This window comes from Lynx canadensis, chromosome B4, assembly GCF_007474595.2.
Source record: "Lynx canadensis isolate LIC74 chromosome B4, mLynCan4.pri.v2, whole genome shotgun sequence".
Taxonomy (NCBI): Eukaryota; Metazoa; Chordata; class Mammalia; order Carnivora; family Felidae; genus Lynx; species Lynx canadensis.
Window position 1 is genome coordinate 137,776,857 of NC_044309.1, and position 22,158 is coordinate 137,799,014.

At 50.9% G+C, this 22,158-nt stretch overlaps 1 protein-coding gene across 1 annotated transcript in view; it reads left to right on the forward strand.

The window, feature by feature from the left end:
- Window positions 1-18,906, forward strand: part of PPARA (peroxisome proliferator activated receptor alpha) — a 70,121-nt gene extending 51,215 nt beyond the window's left edge. Inside the window, exons 4-8 of the mRNA XM_030320930.1 lie at window positions 757-917; window positions 2,577-2,715; window positions 3,445-3,647; window positions 11,042-11,489; window positions 14,413-18,906. Coding sequence (XP_030176790.1) covers window positions 757-917; window positions 2,577-2,715; window positions 3,445-3,647; window positions 11,042-11,489; window positions 14,413-14,660 — 1,199 coding nt within the window. The 3' untranslated portion in view covers window positions 14,661-18,906. The remainder of the gene's footprint in view (window positions 1-756; window positions 918-2,576; window positions 2,716-3,444; window positions 3,648-11,041; window positions 11,490-14,412) is intronic.
- Window positions 18,907-22,158: the final 3,252 nt, after the last annotated feature.

Here is a 22,158-nt window from a genome sequence, read left to right on the forward strand (position 1 = left end):
CAGCACTGAGTGTTGTCAACTCTTTCGTTCCGTCTTGTTTTCATTGAAGCCAGGCTCGTAGGTGCAGGGCGACGTCTGCTTGTTCTAATTCACAGTTTCCCAGCGACCAGGGACCCGGAGCATCTTTTCACGGGCTTCATTGCTACCTCTGTATCTTCTTCAGGGAGGTGTCTGTCCAGATCTTCTCCCCGTTTTTTAGTTGAGTCGTTGGTTTTTCTTATTGTTGAGTTTTAACACTCCTCTGTGTGCTTCGGATCCAAGCCTTTTATTAGATGTGTGCTTTGCAGATGTTTTCTCCACATCTGTGGCTCGTCTCTTCGTTTTCCTGGCAGGGTCTTTTGGAGAGCAGAAAGAAGTTTTTAATTATAAGAAAGCCCCACTTTTTTTTTTTTTTTTAAGTCTTTCGTGGATTTTGCTTTCGGTATTGCCCACGTGGACTTTTATCCCGTATTCTGGTGTGATTTACTGAGTTTACAGTAAAGCGCTGGAGGGACGCAAAGTAACAGCTCGTGTGTGGGCCGCGCCCGGTGCGGGTGGGGAGGCCGCTGGGTGTGTTGGGGTCCAGAACCGGGGACGGCCCAGCGGCAGGTTCGGGGACGCTGCAGCGGTAACAGCAGGTGCGCAGGCGGGGGTGGGCCAGCCCGGGACGGGGGCTCCTCACTGAACACCTCACGAGCAGTCGTGCCCTTGGAAACCTGGTGTAGACACCGGTGATGCGTCTGCAGTGTTCATGAGTCTTCCCTCCTCTGTTCTCAGACACCCTCTCACCAGCTTCGAGTCCCTCGTCGGTCACTTATCCGGTGGCCCCAGGCAGTGCCGATGAACCTTCCAGCGTAGCCCTGAACATTGAATGTAGAATCTGTGGGGACAAAGCCTCAGGCTACCATTATGGAGTTCACGCGTGTGAAGGCTGCAAGGTACGGTGGCCCCTGGTGGAGGGGAAGGTCCCTGCTCCAGGGGCCGCGTGTGGTTCCTTTTACTTACTTACTAACTTATTTAATTTATTTTGAGAGAGCGAGAGAGCAGGGGAGGGGCAGAGAGAAACAGAGACAGAGAATCCCAAGCAGGCTCCACGCTGTCAGTGCAGAGCCGGACGTGGGGCTCGAACTCACGAACCGTGAGAGCATGACGTGAGCCAAAATCAGGAGTCGGGCGCTTAACCAACTGGGCCACCCAGGCGCCCCTGGTTCCTTTTATGTTTTACACAGACTTTCGTCACTACTAAAAAGATCTGCCAGAAGGACAGAGATAAGAAACAGACCACGTAAGACATTAGCTTCTCCGTTCAGAGGGTCTGGGGCAGATTGCTGGACCGTACCCGTTAGCAAGTGGAAGAGACATGTTTGAAAGAAAAGACACAGTAAGAGGGATCCCTTTATTTGAGGCCGGGGCCAGGGAGCCCACTCGCTCTTCCAGTCCTCAGCAGGCCGGGGGGGGCAGTGTCCTCACGGCCATCGGAGGTGGCCGGACGCCACATCGTGCCTTTACGACGATGTATGTGTTCTCAGCTCTGGGGTTTCGTGTACACGACAATCTCAGCGTCCGGTTACAGGCAGAAATCTCCTTCCCCTGCGCGCACGGAGACAGCTTACTGACCCCTGGAAGATGCCGCGGCCTTTACCGGTGCAGGTGCGACCTGCCTCCTTGAGACGCTGTCGCAGCACCCGAACCTGGGGCGGCCTGGGAGGCCTGCGTCGCAGGGGGAAAAAGGGCTGCGTGAGCGGGGCCGGCTCTGCCTCCCGACGACGGTTAGAATTCTGTCTCCAGCCCCCCGCCTGACCCTGTGCCTCCTCCGGCCATCCCGCTGCACAGACCCAGACGACCAACTGAGTGAAGGCACCAGCCTCCCCTCCTGTTCCCCAAGAAATTGCTGTCCCCCCTCCTGCGGGCCCCGGGACCAGCCCCATCAGAAAGACGTAGGAAGGTGTGGGAAGCAGAGAGAACAAGAACCGAAGCAAATACACAGACTCCTTCACAAGCCTCTGACCACGTGCCTGTGACAAAGCTAGTCGCAGGGTGGCCTCTTCTGCGGGGCCGCACCTACGTTCCTTTCGTTTCATTTTTTTTTTTATGGGCTAAATAGTGACGTTTTCTCTTACTGGGGAGAGCTTAAGATGCTTCTGTAAAGCAAGACAACTGTTTACAAACAGTTGGCTCCCTTTTATTGTGGTCGATGGGAATTGCTGTCTTGCAAGGAGTTAATACTCTCTTCCAAGATGCCTAGGAAGTGTTTAGTCCCCAGTAAGGGTGTGGGTGGGACAGGGAGGGGTGACGCTTGTCCGACCCGGAGCAGGGCCGAGTAGCCCTGGGAGACCTCACATGCGTCTCCCCAAACCCGGGGAGGACATTCGGAAACTGCTTTGCACTTTGCCACATTTTGTCGTGTTTCGTCTTAGGTGTAATGACATTTGCGATTTCCAGTCTGTCCCAATTATGTCAGACTTTTTAGAACCGTTCTACTAATTCTAGTTCGTTTGCAAAGGACCATAAATGAGCAACAGGGAGCACGAGTAAGGCAGTGACCCCGACTTGGCCGCGGCCCACGGTCGCTGATCGACTGTGTCTCAACCCCTCAGGGCTTCTTCCGGAGAACGATCCGACTAAAGCTGGCGTATGACAAATGTGACCGTAGCTGCAAGATCCAGAAAAAGAATCGAAACAAGTGCCAATACTGTCGTTTCCACAAGTGCCTTTCGGCTGGGATGTCCCATAACGGTAGGTAAGGTTGTCTGGCGTGCCTTCCCGGCCCGCGCCTCAGCTTTCCTCCCCCGTTGGGTCGCAGCGCACCGTGTTTTCCATGAATGCGCTGCAAAGACAGTTAGGACCCGGGTCGTTCTGCAACCAGAGTAGCCTAAGAAAGTAAGAGTCTCACGTGGCTGCGCTTGCGCAGCGTGCCTGCGATTCCCGTTAGAAACTCCACACGGTAGGACCGGGGTCTGAGGTTTCCGCTGGGTGCCCACGCATCCACTGTAGGCACCTTCCCACGCTGAATTGCATTATTCGGAATCATGCCGCGAGTTTAGAACGTGCCAGTGAGGACGTGAAGGCATAACCAGTTCCCAGCAGCGGCACGTGTCCCTTCTGGAAAAAGAAAAAGGGTGCCGGGCGAACTCGTTCTAGCGGTCACTTCCGTCTCCTTGAACTGAGGGTCAGTTTTGGACCTGACAACAGTAAACAACCCCCAGCCGGTCCTGTTGCTGAAATGAGTAAATGGTGTGGCCTTTTCTTTTCACCTTATTTTTTTTTTAAAGTCCAGGATTTATGAAGGTTGAGTTTTATCTTCCTTGCTCCAGAGCAGAACCTTGGCCGATATGGAGGGTGGGTTTTCACTCGTGGATGAATCCTCGGCACGAACTCTCTGCCCGGCGGTCGGCGGCTGTCACGGGCCGCCTTGCTCACTTCTGCTCGCTTCCTATTCCCGTTTCTCCCCCCCCCACCCCCCAGCAATTCGTTTTGGACGGATGCCAAGGTCTGAGAAAGCAAAACTGAAAGCGGAAATTCTCACGTGTGAACACGACCCAGAAGATGCTGAAACGGCAGATCTGAAATCCCTCGCCAAGAGAATTTACGAGGCCTACCTCAAGAACTTCAACATGAACAAGGTCAAGGCCCGGGTCATCCTGGCGGGGAAAGCCAACAACAACCCGGTAGGTGTCCCCGCGGCTGTCTGCCATCCAGCCTGAAGTGTCCCCCTGGTGACCCGTCAGCTAGAGTCCCACGGAGGGGCTGAGGAAACAGGCGTTAGATGTTGGGAGAGTGGTGTCACCCCCAAGGCGAACGAGAGGCCACGGATAGAGGCGTCCAGAGACTAAGAGGCAGCTTAAGGGTTCGCAACTCCTGGGTTCGCTGTGCCTCAGAGCTCCTGGCAACCAAGTTATTACAATGACTGCGTGATTAACACACACACACACACACACACACACACAATCTGGTTAATAGCTTAGGGGCATTTCTTAAGTGCGTTAAAAAAAAAAATCTCTATTTTATGCCAGAAAACGAAAGCATTTTCTTTTCATTCAACCTGTGTTCTTTTTATTATTTTTATTTATTCATTTATTTTGAGAGACAGAGGGAATCCCAAGCAGGATCCGTACTGTCCGTGCAGAGCCTGATGCGGGGCTCGAGCTCACAGATCATGAGATCATGAACTGAACTGATATCGAGAGTCAGATGCTTAATTTCCCAAGCCACCCAGGTGCCCCCCAACATGCGTTCTTACTTATCCTTCCCCTAAAACTCCTCCCTCTTTTCCCATCACCCCTCCCCTCCCCCCCTCCAAGGCCTCCTCCTGTTTCTTCATTGAAAAGGCAAAGATATCTCTGGGCTTAGAAAGGGCTATTCGTTTACGGAAATTTTATTGTCTTCTCTGGACCTTTTCCGCAGCACTGAGCAGGTGTCTGGGGATCCTCCTTCACTCTGCCCCCTGCCCCCCCCCCCCCACCCCATGGTCAGCTCAGCCTCCGTCTCCATTACAGAACTAATCTCAGGGCCTCTTCAAAGAGGGGCCGGCCCACGGTTGGCTGATGAAGATATTTTGCCTTTTTCCTACACGCATGGTGAAACAGGTTTAATTTGTGCTAATGAGTAGCTAGCCGAAAGCAATCCTGATTGGGAATTACAAGCTGGAATTTTTAGTCACAGGAAAATGAAGTATTTCACAAGCCACTTACTTTCATGAACAAACCAACCTTCTCTTTGACGGAGTCTTTAATTCTTCAGTGAAATTCTCCCATTAAATAGGCTGAGACATTTCAGAACAGCTCAGGCAAACTCTGTTAAATTGGCAAAGCCACACCCATGCTGGGAGGCCCCAGAGGCTTTTATAAATGAGACCCTTTCTGGATCACAAGGGTGAGAATAAAATAACTTTTTAATTTTGAATTTCCCTCTTGGAAATGATTAGAATAACCCTGTATTAGAGTCACCGGCAATTCTGATCTCTTTGAGATCTTCTCTTGCTCGCTTGGGTTTTTAGAATTTAAAGGGAACTTAAAAGTCATCTTTACTCTTAACCAAACACTGTTCTTTAATATTAATTTCATTCCCACGGAGTATCTTTCCGAGATTCTTCCCACCGAGATCCACACGCCCTTGAAAGGAGCCCCCTCAGCCCGAGCTGATGCCATCTGGGCATTTCCTCTCTGGGAGGAATCTATTTTCATCTTAAGGAAATAAATAAGCACACTTGAAGCCTGGGCTGGGGCTTCACTGTACAGGAGAAAGGGAATTCAGGAAACTGCTCGCGGGGGGGCGCGTGCCTGCCCCTGCCCCCCACCTCCAAACCAGAGTGCAAGGTCACCAGTCTGAAAGGCAGCATGCAGGTGTCTGCTGCTCACGGCCGGTGATCCTGTGATCGTGGTGTCTGCACAGGGCCGGACTGCTTCCCACCCAGGGCCCTCTGCCTTGGCCCTCCCCCGTCCCCCTCCTCCCCACCAGCCCAATGGGGCACTTCCTGGGACTTAGAGCCCCCAGTGCAGGACACAGCCTCTACAAAGACCCATAGCTGACCTGGAACCAGTTAGGAGGCTGTGGGAGGGGCAGGGGGGGGGCTGCAGAGAGGGTCTCGAGAGGAAGAAGGGGCTGCAGGAAGCATGGGGGGCTTTGGGGAAAGGTCCGCAGGGGGGTGCCGGCAGGGATAGCGAATGTTTCCGTCCGCACAAGGGCTGGTTTGAGCCCCTGAGATCTCCGAACCTTGAGGCCAGAAAACGAGCAGGGTCCTCGGTTACCTAGTCCTCGCTTGTCAGGTCCCTTGCTGCCCCCTGATATGAGGGAGCCAGGAACAAGCTGAGGTTCAGAGGCAACATCGGTGCCATCCGAACTTGGCTTCCAAAAGAAGTGCTCTTCAACGGTGTCCTAAAAAGTCCGTGTGTTGATGTGTGAGGTGTTAAGAATGTCACAAGGAGACGTTCCAGGAGGCCACTTGCAATGAGATGGCGAGGAGCGCGGAAGTCTGGGCCTTCCGCGCTCTGTCCCCTCCCAAGGGCGCCCTCCGCGTGCGGGCCGCTCCCAAGTGCTCAGGCCCCAGCTCTGCACACGTGCACACACCCGTCCTCGCTCCAGCTCACTTCTGGCTTCAGAGGCCTTACAGCCCTGAAGAGACAGAGGGCGAGTGGGGGAGGGGCAGAGAGAGAGGGAGACACAGAATCCGAAGCAGGTTCCAGGCTCCGAGTTGTCACCACAGAGCCTGACACGGGGCTCGAACCCACCAGCTGTGGTCAGGTCAGATTGTGACCTGAGCCGAAGTCCGATGCTTAACGCTTAACTGGCTGAGTCACCCAGGCCTGGCTACAAGTTTCTTAATTCAGATGTTCCTCTCAAAGATTCCCGTGTTGCCCACAGTTGTCAGGGATTATATTTAGAGTCTTTGAATGTCACCAGTTATGGAAAATCTTTGTCCTCTGGGAACATAATTTTTAGACAAAATCATGAGTCAGTAGCAGCCAGCCTGAATGCAAACTGGGATTATAGTAACAGAGTCAGGTGTCTTGTCTGAGAAGACTAAATGAAGCAAGGGGACGAATTTTTGACCTGTGGCTGGGAATGGATTCTAACACTTGTTGTTTAATTTTTTTGAATGTTTATTTAATTTTGAGAGAGACAGAGCGTGAGCGGGGGAGGGGCAGACAGAGAGAGGGAGACACAGGATCCGAAGCAGGCTCCAGGCTCCGAGCTGTCAGCACAGAGCCGGACGCAGAGCTCAAACTCACAGACCGTGAAATCGTGACCTGAGCCAAAGTCGGACACTTAACCGACTGAGCCACCCAGGTGGTGGCTAACCCTCTAACGCTAGTTTTGAAAGGAATGCCAACATTATTCTCAACATTTCTTTTTTTTTTAACATTTGTTTACTTTTGAGAGAGAGAGAGAATGTGGGCACAAATGCACGTGGGTGGGGGGAGGGGCAGAGAGACAGGGAGAGAGAGGATCCCAAGCAGGCTCCGTGCTGGGAGCGCAGAGCCCAGTTTGGGGCTCGAATCCACGAACCGTGAGTGAGATCATGACCTGAGCCCGAAGTCAAACGCCCAACCGACTGAGCCACCCAGGCGCCCCTGTCCACCACGTTCCTGATTCTTCAGGACAAGGGGCCTCCTGGTGTCATTCTGAAATGGCATCACCTCTTTAGGGGCTGTTGCTTCAAGATTGAAAAACATACTTTTATACTGTTTACTAGAAATGTGTAGTAAAACCTAACTGAAGCTTACTAAATGGTTTCGTCCAAAGCAATTACACCAATAATTCACAAGTAAGTTTTTCCTAAAAGCTGGTGCTGCCTGACTTTCCATAGAAAGTGCTGTTTAAATGTATTTAAAGACGAGTTCTTGGGGCGCCTGGGTGGCTCAGTCGGTGGAGCCCCCGACTTGAGCTCGATGATCTCACGGCTCGTGGGTTCGAGCCCCGCGTCGGGCTCCGTGCTGACAGCTCGGAGCCCGGAGCCTGCTTCGGATTCTGTGTCTCCCTCTCTCTCTCTGCCCTCCCCTGTTTGCACTCTCTCTCTCTCTCTTTCTCAGAAATAAACATTAAAAAAAAAATTTTTTTTAAGTAAGTAAAGATGAGTTCTTGTCAGTGACATCATCAACACACACGATACCAATCAGGTTTGCACATGAGTGATAGATGTCAGTTAGGAGAACCTTCTGGTCTCAGTGGGGAGTGATTTGGGGGGGAAATTGGGCAGGTTTCTGCCTCACGCTATTTAAACTCATCACAGCGTGCTTTATTTATTTGAAATGACCACCCGTGATGGCAGATAACATTCATATTCTAACTTAAGTATAAAAGGTGCATTCCACAGTTATATATAATAAGCAGCATGGGTTTTTTTAGATGGTCCTATCAACTGTGTTTATCAAGTGTGTTATAGCATACATAATTTCTCTTTAATAAACATTGGTTTCTTAATATGAGCACCTGTTTTGAATTCAAATGGTTCCTAATTCTGTTAGTGAGTCCCTGCCTCCTTAAAATCCAAGTGATGATTTTATAAAAATGAAATGAAATATTTGTGCCAGTTATATCTCCATTTATGAGAGTATGTTTCACATAAAACCAGTCCCGGACGGGTTTCGGGGGCGTGTATCCCATTTCAGAAGGCCCTGTGCCTGGAAGGGCCCCACGCTGGGATGTAATGTTCTGTTGCTGTCTTGAAATTCTTCATCATTTTTTACCAAGGGGCCCCACGTTTTCATTTTGCCCTGAGGCCCGCAAATTCTGCAGCCGGTCCTGTGAGATGCGCCGTCAAAAAAGAAACCCATGTTCTATGGTCACATACTTTGGGAGCTACTGCCTGTCCCTGCTCTCGAAGCTTCACTGCACACACCTGTTGCGATAGAGACTCTGGAAGGTCCTAACTTCCTTTAACTCAGCGTTTCCCAAATTTCTCTGGCCACACAACTTTGTTTTAAGACCTTTATTTCTGCCATAGGTACCTTTTTTTTTATGTTTATTTTTGAGAGAGACAGAGAGCAAGTGGGGGAGGGGCAGAGAGAGAGGGAGACACAGACTCCGAAGCAGGCTCCGGGCTCCGAGCTGTCAGCACAGAGCCCGACGCGGGGCTCGAACCCACGGACGGTGAGATCATGACCTGAGCCGAAACTAAGTCAGACTATTAACCCACTGAGCCACCCAGGCTCCCCGCTGTTGTACTTTTAAAAAGCCAGTGATGTAGCCAAGGTGGCCTAATAGTATATTTTCTGGAACTGAGGGGAAAGCCACGTACCCTTTTATTTATTTTAAATGTTGATTTCTTTTTGAGCGAGACAGAGCACAAGCAGGGGAGGGGCAGAGTGAGAGGGAGACACAGAATCCGAAGCACGGTTTAGGCTCTGAGCTGTCAGCACAGAGCCCGACGCGGGGCTCGAACCCACGAACCGCGAGCTCATGACCTGAGACGAAGTCGGACACTTAACTGACTGAGCCACCCAGGCGCCCCCCATGAACTCTTTTAAAAGCATGTCTCCAGTCCATCCTAGAATGTTAATTCCTTAAATCGGAGCAATTTCCCATGAAGTAGAACTGCCCCCAAGCTTCCTCAAAACAATGGTAATCTGGCCTTTATGATCTTTGGAGAGCAACAGTTTTAGTCTTCCTTAATCAAACTGGAGATATTCGGAAATTTTGGCTCTGAATTTTGTATTTCGAATGTTTTCGCTCATTCACAGGGAATTTTTAGAGTATGCTCTTCAGACGGAGAATCAAATTATATTTTCGTCCAACGCTGTATTGCAAACTCTGATTTTGTTTAAACATTTCAGAAATGGGGCACCTGGGTGGCTCAGTCGGTTGAGCGTCTGACTTTGGCTTGAGTCATGGATCTTGCGGTTCGTGACTTCAAGCCCCACATCGGGCTCGCTGCTGTCAGCATGGAGCCCGCTTCGGGTCCTCTGTCCCTCTCTCTCTCCGCCACTCCCCTGCTTGTGCTCTCTCAAAAATAAGTAAAACATTTTTAAAAGTTTTTTCAGAAACGCTCTCGTGTATCGCTCCGATACTCTGCCTTGCTTCTGGGACAAATAGCCCCCCACAGGCGCCCTGAAGGTGGTTTTGCACTGTGGTTTCTCCAGATGCTCTTGGGGGCCCAGAAATAGGGAACACATCATGCCAAGGGTCCAGATGCAATGTCAGTGACGTGTTTTGCCCATTGGCAGAGTGCGTCTTAAAATCATGAGCGGCTTATGCGTTCTACATTGAAATATCCCAGGAGGAATTGAAAATAATGCTTCGGCCCGCCTCATTACTGATCTGTAGAACGCATTATAAATCACAGAGGTCGCGTAGAAGCTGTCATTTCTTCTGCTCTGCACACAGATCTGGTGTACGTTTTGGCCGGCAGCACAAATCATGTATGTGCATCCGTTCTCTTGTGCCCCACCAGATTATAATCCCTTCTGGGCATGCTGGCTTCAAGTAATATGGCCAACCGTCTCTTCTTCCCCCCTCAGAAAATGGCACAACCAGTGGGCTCGGATGCAGATGGTATGGCAACATACCGTGGGGGTTTGGCACTTGGTCTGGAACGGAGCGCTAAAGCGCCGATTTCAGTCTTATGCACAGGGAAATGAGGTTCTTGGAGACTTTTCCCAGTCTATCCCCAAAGAGCAAGGACTTAACAACGCTTGTTTGCTTATCGCTATGCAAGCTTTGCCAACTTTCTGAGTTCTGTATATCACGTGTCAAGTTTGTTCCCTTAGCCGTGTTAGATAACGATGGATGTCTCCAAAGTTCGTAAAATGGTAAAATTGAGAACTATTATGGGATGAGCGAAATGGGTGCAGGTGATTGAGAGGCACATGTGTTTCATTATAAAGTAAAGAAGCCAGGGGGATGAAAAGTACAGCTCAGGGACTCGAGTCAGTAAGATTGTAGTAACGTCTGGCAACGAGGCTCGTCGTGGTGAACACGGCATCACACGTACACCTGTCGAACCACCATGTTGCGCGCCTGAAACCAATGTGACGTGGTGTGTCAATTGTACTTCCATGATAAAAATTCAAAAGCTATTGCAATTTAGAAGCTCAGAGAATATTACAAAATATTGGGGCGCCTGGGTGGCTCAGTCAGTTGGGCGTCCGACTTCGGCTCAGGTCACGATCTCGCGGTCTGTGAGTTCGAGCCCCGCGTCGGGCTCGGTGCTGACAGCTCGGAGCCTGGAGCCCGCTTCGGATTCTGTGTCTCCCTCTCTCTCTGACCCTCCCCCATTCATGCTCTCTCTCTGTCTCAAAAATAAATAAACATTAAAAAAGATTTTTTTAAATAAAATATTAAAAGTGCTTTGCGAACATTCTGTTGTTAGCTTTCCTGCCCAAATCAGACCTTCGTCGTCTTAGCCATGAAATCTCCACCCAGTGTCAGGAAGTGATGATTATTATCTTACTGACTTACATCATTAGTTCTCTATGTGTGTCTTCATGTCCCTGATTAGTTTTGAGGTTAAGGATGAAGACTGCCCCATGGGTGATTTGGAGACCGTGGCTGTTCATTAATTCATTGATGATGAAGAGGACTGCCTGTCACTAGTTAATTGACCTTTTCCGGTGTTTCTTCGCAGCCCTTTGTCATACATGACATGGAGACACTGTGCATGGCCGAGAAGACTCTGGTGGCCAAGTTGGTGGCCAACGGCATCCAGAACAAGGAAGCAGAAGTCCGCATCTTCCACTGCTGCCAGTGCACGTCCGTGGAGACCGTCACGGAGCTCACGGAGTTCGCCAAGTCCATCCCTGGCTTTGCAAACTTGGACTTGAACGACCAAGTCACTTTGCTGAAATATGGAGTTTATGAGGCCATATTTGCGATGCTATCTTCTGTGATGAATAAAGACGGGATGCTGGTGGCATATGGAAATGGTTTTATAACTCGTGAATTCCTAAAGAGCCTAAGGAAACCGTTCTGTGATATCATGGAACCTAAGTTTGACTTTGCGATGAAGTTCAACGCGTTGGAACTGGACGACAGTGATATTTCCCTTTTTGTGGCTGCTATAATTTGCTGCGGAGGTAAGTCGTTGACGTGACCTGGTGCCATGTCACCTGCAGCCTCCCGATCTGAAGAACAGCCGTAAATGTGGTACGCGCGGGAGTCGGGCACGTGGAGCGTGTGCTGGCAGGTGGGAGGGCATCTGAGCCCCTGCATCACCCCTGACAAGACTTAAGTGAGAATTACATCCTATCGTGTCATATTACAGCGTTATACGTTAACATATGCAAATAAGTAGGGGCGCCTGGGGGGCTCAGTCGGTTGAGCGTCTGACTTCAGCTCAGGTCATGATCTCGCAGTTCGTGGGTTTGAGCCCCGCATTGGGCTCTGTGCTGATGGCTCAGAGCCTGGAGCCTGCTTTAGATTCTGTGTCTCCCTCTCTCTGCCCTCCTCCCATTCACTTGCTCTCTCTCTGTCTCTCTCTCTCTGTCTCAAAAATAAATAAACATCAAAAAAAAATTTTTTAATTAAAAAAATACACAAATACCTATTTGTACATTATATAAACATGTCCTATTCATAATTATAATGCTATATACATAAGCCTATTTCTAATTATAATCATATCAAATATATATTAGGTATAATGGCGATATAATTTGATGTAACGTATTTCATATCTAATACATCTTAGATAGAATTATGTTATACTATACGGTGTATAATATTGGACTTGGATTATATGATTCTATTATTACAGATGTTATTACAGATATCTATTTTTACAGATTCTATTATGGACTATTATATGATTCTATTATTACAGGATTATGACCATATTACCGACAGTATTGTATAGAGTGCCATATAGATGTTAGCACAGTTTTGTTCACTGTTGGTATATTTATCCTGTTTCGTAGTGAAAATCATTAGTAGCTAACTGGCCGATTGCAGCTTGCTTTGCCAAGGACATGGATCCCACGGAAGGGAATCTGGGCTTTCGCCGGCTCTGCGGCTCCCAGAATCTTGGCTCCCCGTCATGTTCCTTTAAATAACCCTGTCCTGGTATAAGAAGGTCCTCCCTGCACTGTAAACTCGGCTGACCTTACCCGGCCTTGGGGGAGACCGAGGGGGCGACCGCCCCCTCACGCTGCCACATGCTCTTCCATCCCCCCGGGTGCGCGCGCACGCAGAGTTGAGGCTGGCCACGGCCGCCCAGACTCCGGCAGCCCGGCGAGGCCTGCCCCCGTTCCCATCCGTCTGCACACAGTCAGGTGGAGGGAGTCCTCGCGCTCTGGCGAAACGTGTGAAGTTGCAAAACGGTTGTACGTAAGCTACCGCCGTCCTTGGGGTGCTCGAGATGTAGGGTGACCACAGTTCTCCAAAGGAAATGACAATCCTAGATCAAGCCTGTATATACAGAAAAGTGGTGAGGTCTCCGTTAAACCCATATGATACATTAAACCTTTGTTTTTGAAAATCTGTCTAAAAAGTTAATAATTATAGGGGCGCCTGGGTGGCTTAGTCAGTTGAGCGTCCGACTTCGGCTCAGGCCATGATCTCACGGCCCGTGAGTTCGGGTCCCATGTCGGGCTCTGAGCTGACGGCTCAGAGCCTGGAGCCTGCTTCGGATTCTGTGTCTCCCTCTCTCTCTGCCCCTAACCCACTCGCATCCTGTCTCTGTGTCTCTCAAAAAAAATAAATAAACATTAAAAAAAAATAAAAAATAAAGGTAATAATCATATTTGTGTTACAACCAAAAAAATAAAAACACCCACATCCTTAGCAACCCTTTAAAAAATCCTAGCTAAGGAGCAGGGCTTTAAAGGGAGCACTGCCTGTGGGGACAGCGGTGGGGGCGGGGTACTTTCTGGAGCAAAGGCAGGACACGTGGTCTCAGACCGGCCCAGGAAGTCTGGTGCTGAGGTTGCACTACCCCAGGGAAGGCACCCGCTGTGAGTGTTGACCCTTCCCGCGCAGATCTCAGATCTCCTCCCTGGCTTCGGGCAGCATCGTGTCCAGCTGGCGTCTGCCCTCCTACTCACATCTCACTCTACTTCCTATTTGGCTGAATCATGTCGGAAGACTCCTGTCTATACTGCAAAACCCCCTCTGAAACAATCACCACTCCTGAAATAGTGGCGGAAAACCTGAAAGCGAATATCTAGTTTTCACTCAGGAAGAATTTCATTTCATCTTATGCAGCATTGGTTGTTTCCATCATCATCGGAACGTAAAGTTCTCCTAATGTTCTGGGGTTCTTCTCCTGACATGCATAAGGAAAGGGCCACGCTCTGAGGGAGCTGGTCGAGTTAAGGCCGTATAAATATTTAGGGCCGAGTATCTGTCCTGTCTGCCCCTACTAGGCCCAGGAACGTTGTCTTCCGGCTGAGTCATTATCGAAAGGCAGGCAGTAGAAGAAAGAAGGGTCAGGGACGCCTGGGCGGCTCAGTGGGTTAGCCATCTGACTCCGGCTCAGGTCATGATCTCATAGTCCATGAGCTTGAGCCCTGCATCAGGCTCTGTGCTAACAGCTGGAGCCCGGGGCCTGTTTTGGATTCTGTGTCTCCCCCTCTCTCTGTGCCCCTCCCCTGCTCACACACTCGCTCTCTCTCTCTCTCTCTCTCAAAAATAAATAAACATTACAAAAATTTAAAAAAGAAAGAAAGAAAGGTCATACAAGGGGCGCCTGGGTGGCTTAGTCAGTTGAGCGTCCGACTTCGGCTCAGGCCATGATCTCACAGCTCGTGAGTTTCAGCCCCGCGTCGGGCTCCGTGCTGACAGCTCGGGAGCCTGGAGCCTGCTTCGGATTCTGTGTCTCCTTCTCTCTCTCTGCCCCTCCCCCACTTGTGCTCTGTCTCTCAAAAATGAATAAATGTAAAAAAAAAAAAATTTTAGAAAGGTCACACAAAATAAGGAGGTTTGCTTTCCCACACTGATAAATAGTTACAAGGCGCTAACGCTGTGACGATCCCAACCACCTCTTCTTTCTTTCGAGGATAGATCGGCCGGGCCTTCTCAACGTGGGACACATTGAAAAAATGCAGGAGGGCATCGTGCACGTGCTCAAACTTCACCTGCAGAGCAACCATCCCGACAACATCTTCCTCTTCCCAAAGCTCCTGCAAAAAATGGCAGACCTCCGGCAGCTGGTCACCGAGCACGCGCAGCTCGTACAGGTCATCAAGAAGACGGAGTCTGATGCCGCCCTGCACCCGCTGCTGCAGGAAATCTACCGGGACATGTACTGACGGCTGCGAAGCGAACGGCGAAGCGCGCGGCTCTCCGAGGGTCTTTCCGAGGCGACAGCCCTACCACGTGACAAGTGGGAGCCATGCCCACTTTGCACAAATTCCACCGTTCTCACCTTAGAGAACGGGACGAAAGCTCTAGGTAACCGGAACCCTAGTCCGCATTTCTCTCTCTCTCTCTCTTTTTCTTTCACACCAGGACTTCTCAGAGCGTGCCAAGTACTGAAAAGCTGGTGACAAGTGGCTAAGATGCAGTTCTTGGGAAGTCAAGGGGGGTGACGCGCAGCCGTCTGGTTTTGACTCACCCGGTGTTAGTGCGGATTTCTTCCCATGTCGCGTTAGCAATTTACTGTCGGATTAACTGGTGACCTCGCCATATGTGGTCGGCCTCCTCTTTTCCCCACCTTTTGACTCTTGTGCTCCTGTATCGTTTTGAAAACTAATCGGCACTTTTTAACTTTTATGATCCTGTAAATCTAGAGGAACCCAAAGGTTAGGTATGTAAAAAGTGGTAAAATATTTATTGGGAAGGTGTTAATTCTGTGTCCCGCGTGTGAGGAAAGACAGCATGCTGGTTTTTAATCGGAGGATTTAAAGTTTCCGAGATATGCCTGATAAGCCATCGGGACGCAGCGGCCGGTTGGTTTTCGCTGTCTTTGTGGTTGTAGCTAGTGCGCAGGCAAAGGCCCGTTTCCAGGTTTGTGTGGAAGATCCCAGGAAGCCACGTCCCAAGACCGCCCCTGGGCTTGACGGCCTGCCCGTTTCGAGCTGGCGTCTGTGGGCAGCAGGAGCAAGACAAAAAGAAAGTATGTCAGGCTCTCTGTTCCTCTGACCTCTGTTTCCAAACCTGAACCGACCGAGTCAGGTTGTCTGGGGGCCACGAAAGCGTTTTCAGGAGCAAACTGACAAACGGTCTGTCGATGTTCCTCTGAGCCCTGTGTGTCAAGGCAGCTCCTTGGTCTTTTCCTGTGTCACTTTTTCAAATGGGCAGCTTTATTTTTTTAACCCTTGGTGAGAGCAGCTGCTCCCGAGAGTGGACAAAATGAGGCAGACACGGGCCAGGGCAGGGGTGGTGGGGGGCACCTGGAGAGTGAGGGGGGCAGGCACAGAGTCCTTCGTGTGGTAGCTTTCCCAACACCTAAAATACTTATTTCAGCCTTAAAGGTCATTTCTCAACCTCGGTCTGGTTAGGAAAGCAGTGTTGATCGTGGTTTCTGTCTAGAACATATGGACCCGGAAAGACTCTCTCTTTCTGTCCACCATGGAAGGTGAGCGTCCCATGGGAGGGTGGCGGCAGTCCCCGCCCTCCAAGCCAGGCCGGGCTGAGCCTGCCAGGGCTGAGGCTTCCGGTGGGGGGCGGGGACACCGGCCACCTCTCCTCCCAGCAGCACTTAGGACCTGGTTGTGCCCTCAGCGCCCCTCCCCCTCTGTCTTTAGAAAATGTGGCTCTAGCGGGTCGATGCTATTTGCTGTTGGAAGAATGATCAGGATTGAAATCGATCAAGTTCCCAAGATCGGCACCCTGGGAATGCAGCCACAGAGAGGGCAGCTGAGGTTTCAGCTGGAAAAGGCACACGCTACAACGGGCGCATCCTTTTCAGAATTAAACGTGAGTGGTACTTTTCACTTTTCGTTTTGTGGAAAGATCCAATTAAAGGATCTGTTGGAAGCAAGTAAAAGTATTTCCACATATGAATGACACCGTCAAGAGGTCATCCGAAATCAGAAGGGAGCTCAGCTTTGAGTCAGAGGCGCGTCCGCGTCCTGCCCTAGGACGGGGCTCCCTGGATCTGTGGGGCCGAAGGGCCGTGGCTTGTCCACAGGTTCAGGGACAGAGGCTACATTCCGATGCCAGGTCCTTGCTGCCTCTGTTGACCACTGGCCTCTCTCCTGAGGTGCCCCAGATAGACGCTGTTCACAGACGTGGCCTCGGAAAGTGAGCCTCGAGACCCAGGCTTTCAGAAGAGTCGCTCACACCGTCTCTATTTTCATGAAACTTATTTTTGAAAACTCCTTATTTCACGCATCCTGTGGCGACAGGCTGACAAAGCCACAGGTCCTGCGTTCCTAGCGTTGGCGAGCATTTGGCACTCTCGGGGCCCAGCTAGACTCCCAGCCACGTTCCCGGTGAAGCCACAGAGGAGGCCGCGGAGACCTCAGCTCGAAAGCCACTTGAACTCGTTCACGTTTATCACACATTCGTTTTAAATAATAGTCACTAATCGCCACTCAATATTTTGGGTCACCTATTGAAAAGTTTCTCAGACCACTGACAGTCAGATGGACAAACTGTTCACCAGTTCAAAATACTGTAGCATTTCCAGCAGGGACTCTTTAAACTGCATGCAGTGCCTGCTGGGTTTCAGTTGACGTCAGCGTGAAGTTCAGTAGATGGGACACAACAGGTTCAAGAAGCCTCAAGCCAGAGCCCGGAGCCCTTCCTTCCTGGTGGACTGGCCCACGGGGCGGCTCCCCTCTACACCAAGCCACAAATGCCAAACGCCCGGGAGACCACAGGATTACGAACGGCCTTTGCAGGGCTGACAAGGATGAATCCTGAGCCCGGGAGCCAGCCGGACCTCTCCACCCGATTCCCCCAGCGTCCCTCCTCTTCTGCCTCCTGGGCGGGTCCGGCCGGGCGTCCCACACGCTGAATTCTGCCCCTGCCACCCTGAGGGCTGCACGCGCCCGCGGCCGTTTCGGCGAGGCCCAGCATCATCAAAACCAGGGTGCTGGCCACCACATCAGCACGCGGGGGAATCGCCGGAGTGCCAGAGAGCTGCTCCGTCCGTCCCGCCTTGCTCGAGTTTCCCCGCAGCCTTCCTCAGACTCTCGGACGAGACGCATTGAGAGCATCTTCCTAAAGAGTACGTATACGTCTACACGAGTAAGAACGTTCAAGTCCAGGAGAAGAAACGTGGTGCCCAGGGCGTTCCAGAATGTCCGCAAGAGCTGTCCCTGTGGTCAAGGGATTCTTTTCGTTTTCAAAGCAAGAACGTTTCTTTCCGGGTTTTGGATGCATTTCTTACTCTGGGCCGTCCAGAACTCTAAGGAAACGAGCAGCCTCAAGGGTCGTGTGGCGGTCCCCGAGACCGGGCAGCACCCCACGATCTGAGCAGAAGCTCGAGGCACAAGTACAATCCTTGGTTCAACGTCTGGTGAGAAGTAAACTGTCCATTCAGCCACTACTGTTTCCCCAAATCCACAGCGTAGCAGCTACCTCAATGAGCTACATCAAAAGGCACTGTTAAAATTAAGGTGCACAAAACGCGTGGGGTCCTTCTGGAGCATCTGGAGTCAGGCTCACCTTTCTTTGCTTGACTGCGCACACGGAGATGGAAGGTTATTGCTTTCTGAAGGCACTCTTGTTGTTTAAAGGGAGCCTCGGAGATACACGTGTGCAGAAGTTGCTGCCCCGTTTAGCGGCACAGAGTTTGAGCATAACCCGGGTCTAGGAGACATGACAAAGGTCACTGCCTGCATTGACCTGCCCCGCCGAGGGCCTCCCCTCCGCCTGAGCCTGCTGGCTGCCTAAGCCTGCCAGACGAGGGTGGGAGGAGGTGCCTCCGAGCAAACCTAGCTGGGCCGTGACCTTCCAAGGGCTCACCCCTGGTAGGTGCACCTGTGGCCCTGTGCTGACTCTGGGCCTTCCCTGCCTCTTGCTCCCTTCTTCAAACCACAGTGGCACCAAGCACATTTGATACTTAGCCACTGGATACATGACGGTTTCCTTGTCTTGACCCAGTGGCCACACCTGTCTTTGCAGTGTCTTATGAACTTGTGTTTAAATAGGGGGTGCACAGTTTCAACCAAGTCCGGTGCTCTCAAGACCGACTGGGCCACTAGCCTGGCCCTACGTGGGGCGCTTCCGGGGAAGCAGGGAAAGCGAGCCACCTTCAAAGTGCCTCTTCCCTGTGTGACCTTTCAAAGCTCGGGTCCCACTAGGAAAACATGCCCAGCGCTCATGGCCCACCACCTACGGCATGGACCTTTACCGCCCGCAAAACAGGCTCCTGCAGCCTCCAGCTCCCAGCCTCTTGAGGGGCTCAGCGGAGATCATCCCAGGTTCAAGTGGAAACATCTGGGCTCGGGGTGAGGGCCGCCTGGCCTTGTGCGTCTTTGGCCTCGGGTATAGCAAGCACACTTCACCTCCTACCGGCACTTCCAACAAGCAGGGTGGCCTGACCCCGTCCTCCCCTGCAGGTGTTCCTGGAGGGGTCACCTGCTTAACGCCTTTAAGTTCATGGCAGTGATGTCAATTCAGGATGGCAGGGACATTCGACTGTCCGTGCACGTCACAGACTGAGATCGGTGCCACCAACTGAGGGCTATTAAGAAGTGTCCGAGGAAATTTTTTCCACGTAGCCAGTCTTCACCGCACTGGCACTGCCCGGCACTCGGCAGCCCCGAAGCCAGGCTCTCTGTATTTGTTCTCCTTTTTTAAAAGTGGCCCGGCTTCTCCTAACTCTTGGTCCAAGCTGATTTATGGGGCTCCCCTGCCATTTTTTTTTTAATGTCTTTTATTTATTTTGAGAGAGAGAAAGTATGCAAGCAGGGGAGGGGCAGAGAGGGAGGGAGAGACAAAGAATCCCAAGCAGGCCCCATGTCAGCTCAGAGCCCGATGCTGGGCTCGAACTGATGAACTGTGAGATCTTGACCTGAGCCGAAATCAAAAGCCAGACGCTTAATCAACTGAGCCACCCAGGCGCCCCTCCACTGCCACTTTAATAGGATTCAGGAAAATGGTCATCGACCCCCAGCCTGCCAAACACACCAGAGTAAGAATTAAAGCAGTGAATTCGGTCAGACTCGGGGTATGGGAGGTCCATTGCATCATCGCATTTCTCTGGAAACCACAAGGCAAACCAGAATGCGGTACTGAAAGTTTTATAAGAGGAAAAAAAAAAAAGACAATCTTCATGCTTTAGTTTAAAGAAGTACCTAATTCTTTCCATTGTGCTGTTTTCGTGGAATGCGGCAGGGTGTCTTAAGCTTCAGTTTGGTGGGGTGGGTTGAGGCTCGTAAAAAAGCTGTGGCCGTGGCCCGCGTGTCAGGACAACGGGCGAGAGGCTGCTGGCCGGGTTACTTGCACGGCCCTCGGCCAGCTGGGGCCCTGGGGCGGTCTTCCCACCTCTAGAGCGGGGCTCCCAGCGGACCACTTGCCTCTCCACATTTCAGTCTGAACCAAGAGAAGTGCAACCGTTTCCCACCCATCTCAGGAAAGGGGGGACCATACCCTGTGGCCCGGCTGACATACAAACAGCCACGCCCTGTCGGAACTCTGCAGAAGAGCACAGACCAAGCTGCATCCACCGTGTCTCACCTTGACTGGAGCGACCGAAAACATCAAGGACTCCGGTGGGCCCCGTAGCTGTTAAATGCCTCATTTGCAAAAGCAAACAAACAAACAAACAACTAAGAAACTTTTTTTTTTTTTTTTTTTTTTTTACATCAGAGATAATATTAAGACCTGGGTCAGATTTTTCCATTTAAAATGTTTGCTAGTTTAGGTCAAGTGTGGAAGGCTTCCCCACGTGCTTCTCCAGAGAAGGGAATGTACCAGCCTCCTCCTCCTCCCTCACCCTTCTCTCACCCAGCAACCAAACTTCATTTAATATGATCAACTGCAGTATCTCGCCAACCAGGGCAGGGACACGCCCTCCACCCTGAGCCCTGCCTCCGAGGGCACGAGGGGAGCCCCAAAGTGGGGGCATGCGGGCCACTGAGTCTCCTGGCCCAGAGGGGGTCCCCCGGCCTCCGCGTGGCCTCTTCAAGCAGGGAGATCACGCTCCAGGCCCAGAAGACAAGTGCGTGACCAATCTCTTCAGAGTAAAATCATTCACTTTCGGAAAATGTCTTCTCTTTTAAAAAGCACAGATGGCCTGTTCCTGTTTTCAGGCCTCATAAAAAACGTACCTCACAAAAGATGAATACCACTCAGTACCCTTTTCAGTAAGATTACGGTATTTGTGTTTGAGTATCATTATTTTTTCTACACTGTACGGGAAAAAGAACCATATTGATAGCTATATCTTAAATACTGTGATTCAAGGTTTTTAAAAATCTAGTATAAATATCTTACTAACTTATAATCATGCGTTTAATGACAGAGATTTGGGATCTTTTGAAATCAGTACTAGTTGACATACTCTTAGCAGCCTGGCTCTTGAACCCTACCGGAAGCACAAAGGAAGCCGGAACAGAACAGCTGAAACACCATTGCACACGCACACTCACACCGCCGGTCCTCTCTCCCGAGCCACTCGGAACTTACTTCCCGCGTCAATCCGTTCCCTTCGTCTTACCCCACATGCGTGAAGCACGAGCCAGCGGACCTTCACCGTCTCTACAAGCAAGGCCGCGAGAGACCCAGGCCACAGGTCACTTACTCCTCACAGCAGTGCCTGCCGAAGACCTGAACTAATCCTGTGCAGTAAGTAGCTGTCTGTTCTTCAGGGAATTATTACCTGTGGGTTTTTACCAAAGAACTTGGGCAATTTGAAATACTCTGATGGAACGTGTGCGCCGGCTGCTTCCCTGGCAGTGCCCACGTGGGCCAGCCCGAAGCATAAACAGAAACCACAGCCCCCACGGCACTCCGTGTCGTTTTCAGTGCCTTGGCAGAGCTTCGTGGTGCGTATCCCCCGCCCCTGGGATCCACAGGGCCGTTGTACCGAAAGCCGAGGGGGAGGGCGACCCATGCGCATCAGCACATCAGATGGGTGCAGATTTCCAAAGCAAGACTGAGCTTGGTTTCTCGGTGTGTTTATCGTTACCATTTTTAGGTGCCTTATATTCCCCAAGTGTTCAGGGGCGGACAGACCCCTTGTCGTAATACTAGACAGGAGTGGTTCCAAAGCAGACCTTTTAGAGCAGGTTCTGGTGTCCTCTCTGGCTCTGGGTGGAGCGTGCAGGGCCTCAGGGAGCAGGGGTGTGCAGAGAAAAGCAGAGGTAATCTTCCTAGTCACGTTAACGGATAGTGGTTCCAAGGAATTAGAAAATGGCTAGAAAAGAACTTTAATTTCTAAAAATCTTTGGTCCTCTTCTTTTTTTCCTGCTAGGAGATTGAACTGATCACATATATTGATTTATATCCTGAGTTTGTGGGAACGTACAGGTTTGGAATGTCCTACTGTAAGACTGATGAATGTAAGGAGTTAATTTCAGGGTACAGCGTTGCCTTAATGGTTTTAAAGAATAAAACTATTTTTTAAAATTATTTGGTGAGTTTTGAGTGATGCTGTGAGGTGAACGTTCAGCTTGAAAATTCCTGGCCGTAGCATCTGCCCTCAGCCCAGGACAGCCCCCTGCTCAACGCTGCACCTGCACAGGGGCCTTCACCTGTAGCCTTAAGTCCTTCAGTGGACAGAATGGCCCTAGAACAGTGTGACCCTGAGATGACAGCCATTTATCTGACATAACATGACACACGGGGAGCATGTGAAACAAACCCAGTGCACAGATCAGCCAATAGAAGCTCTTTTTCCGTTCTCTCCTC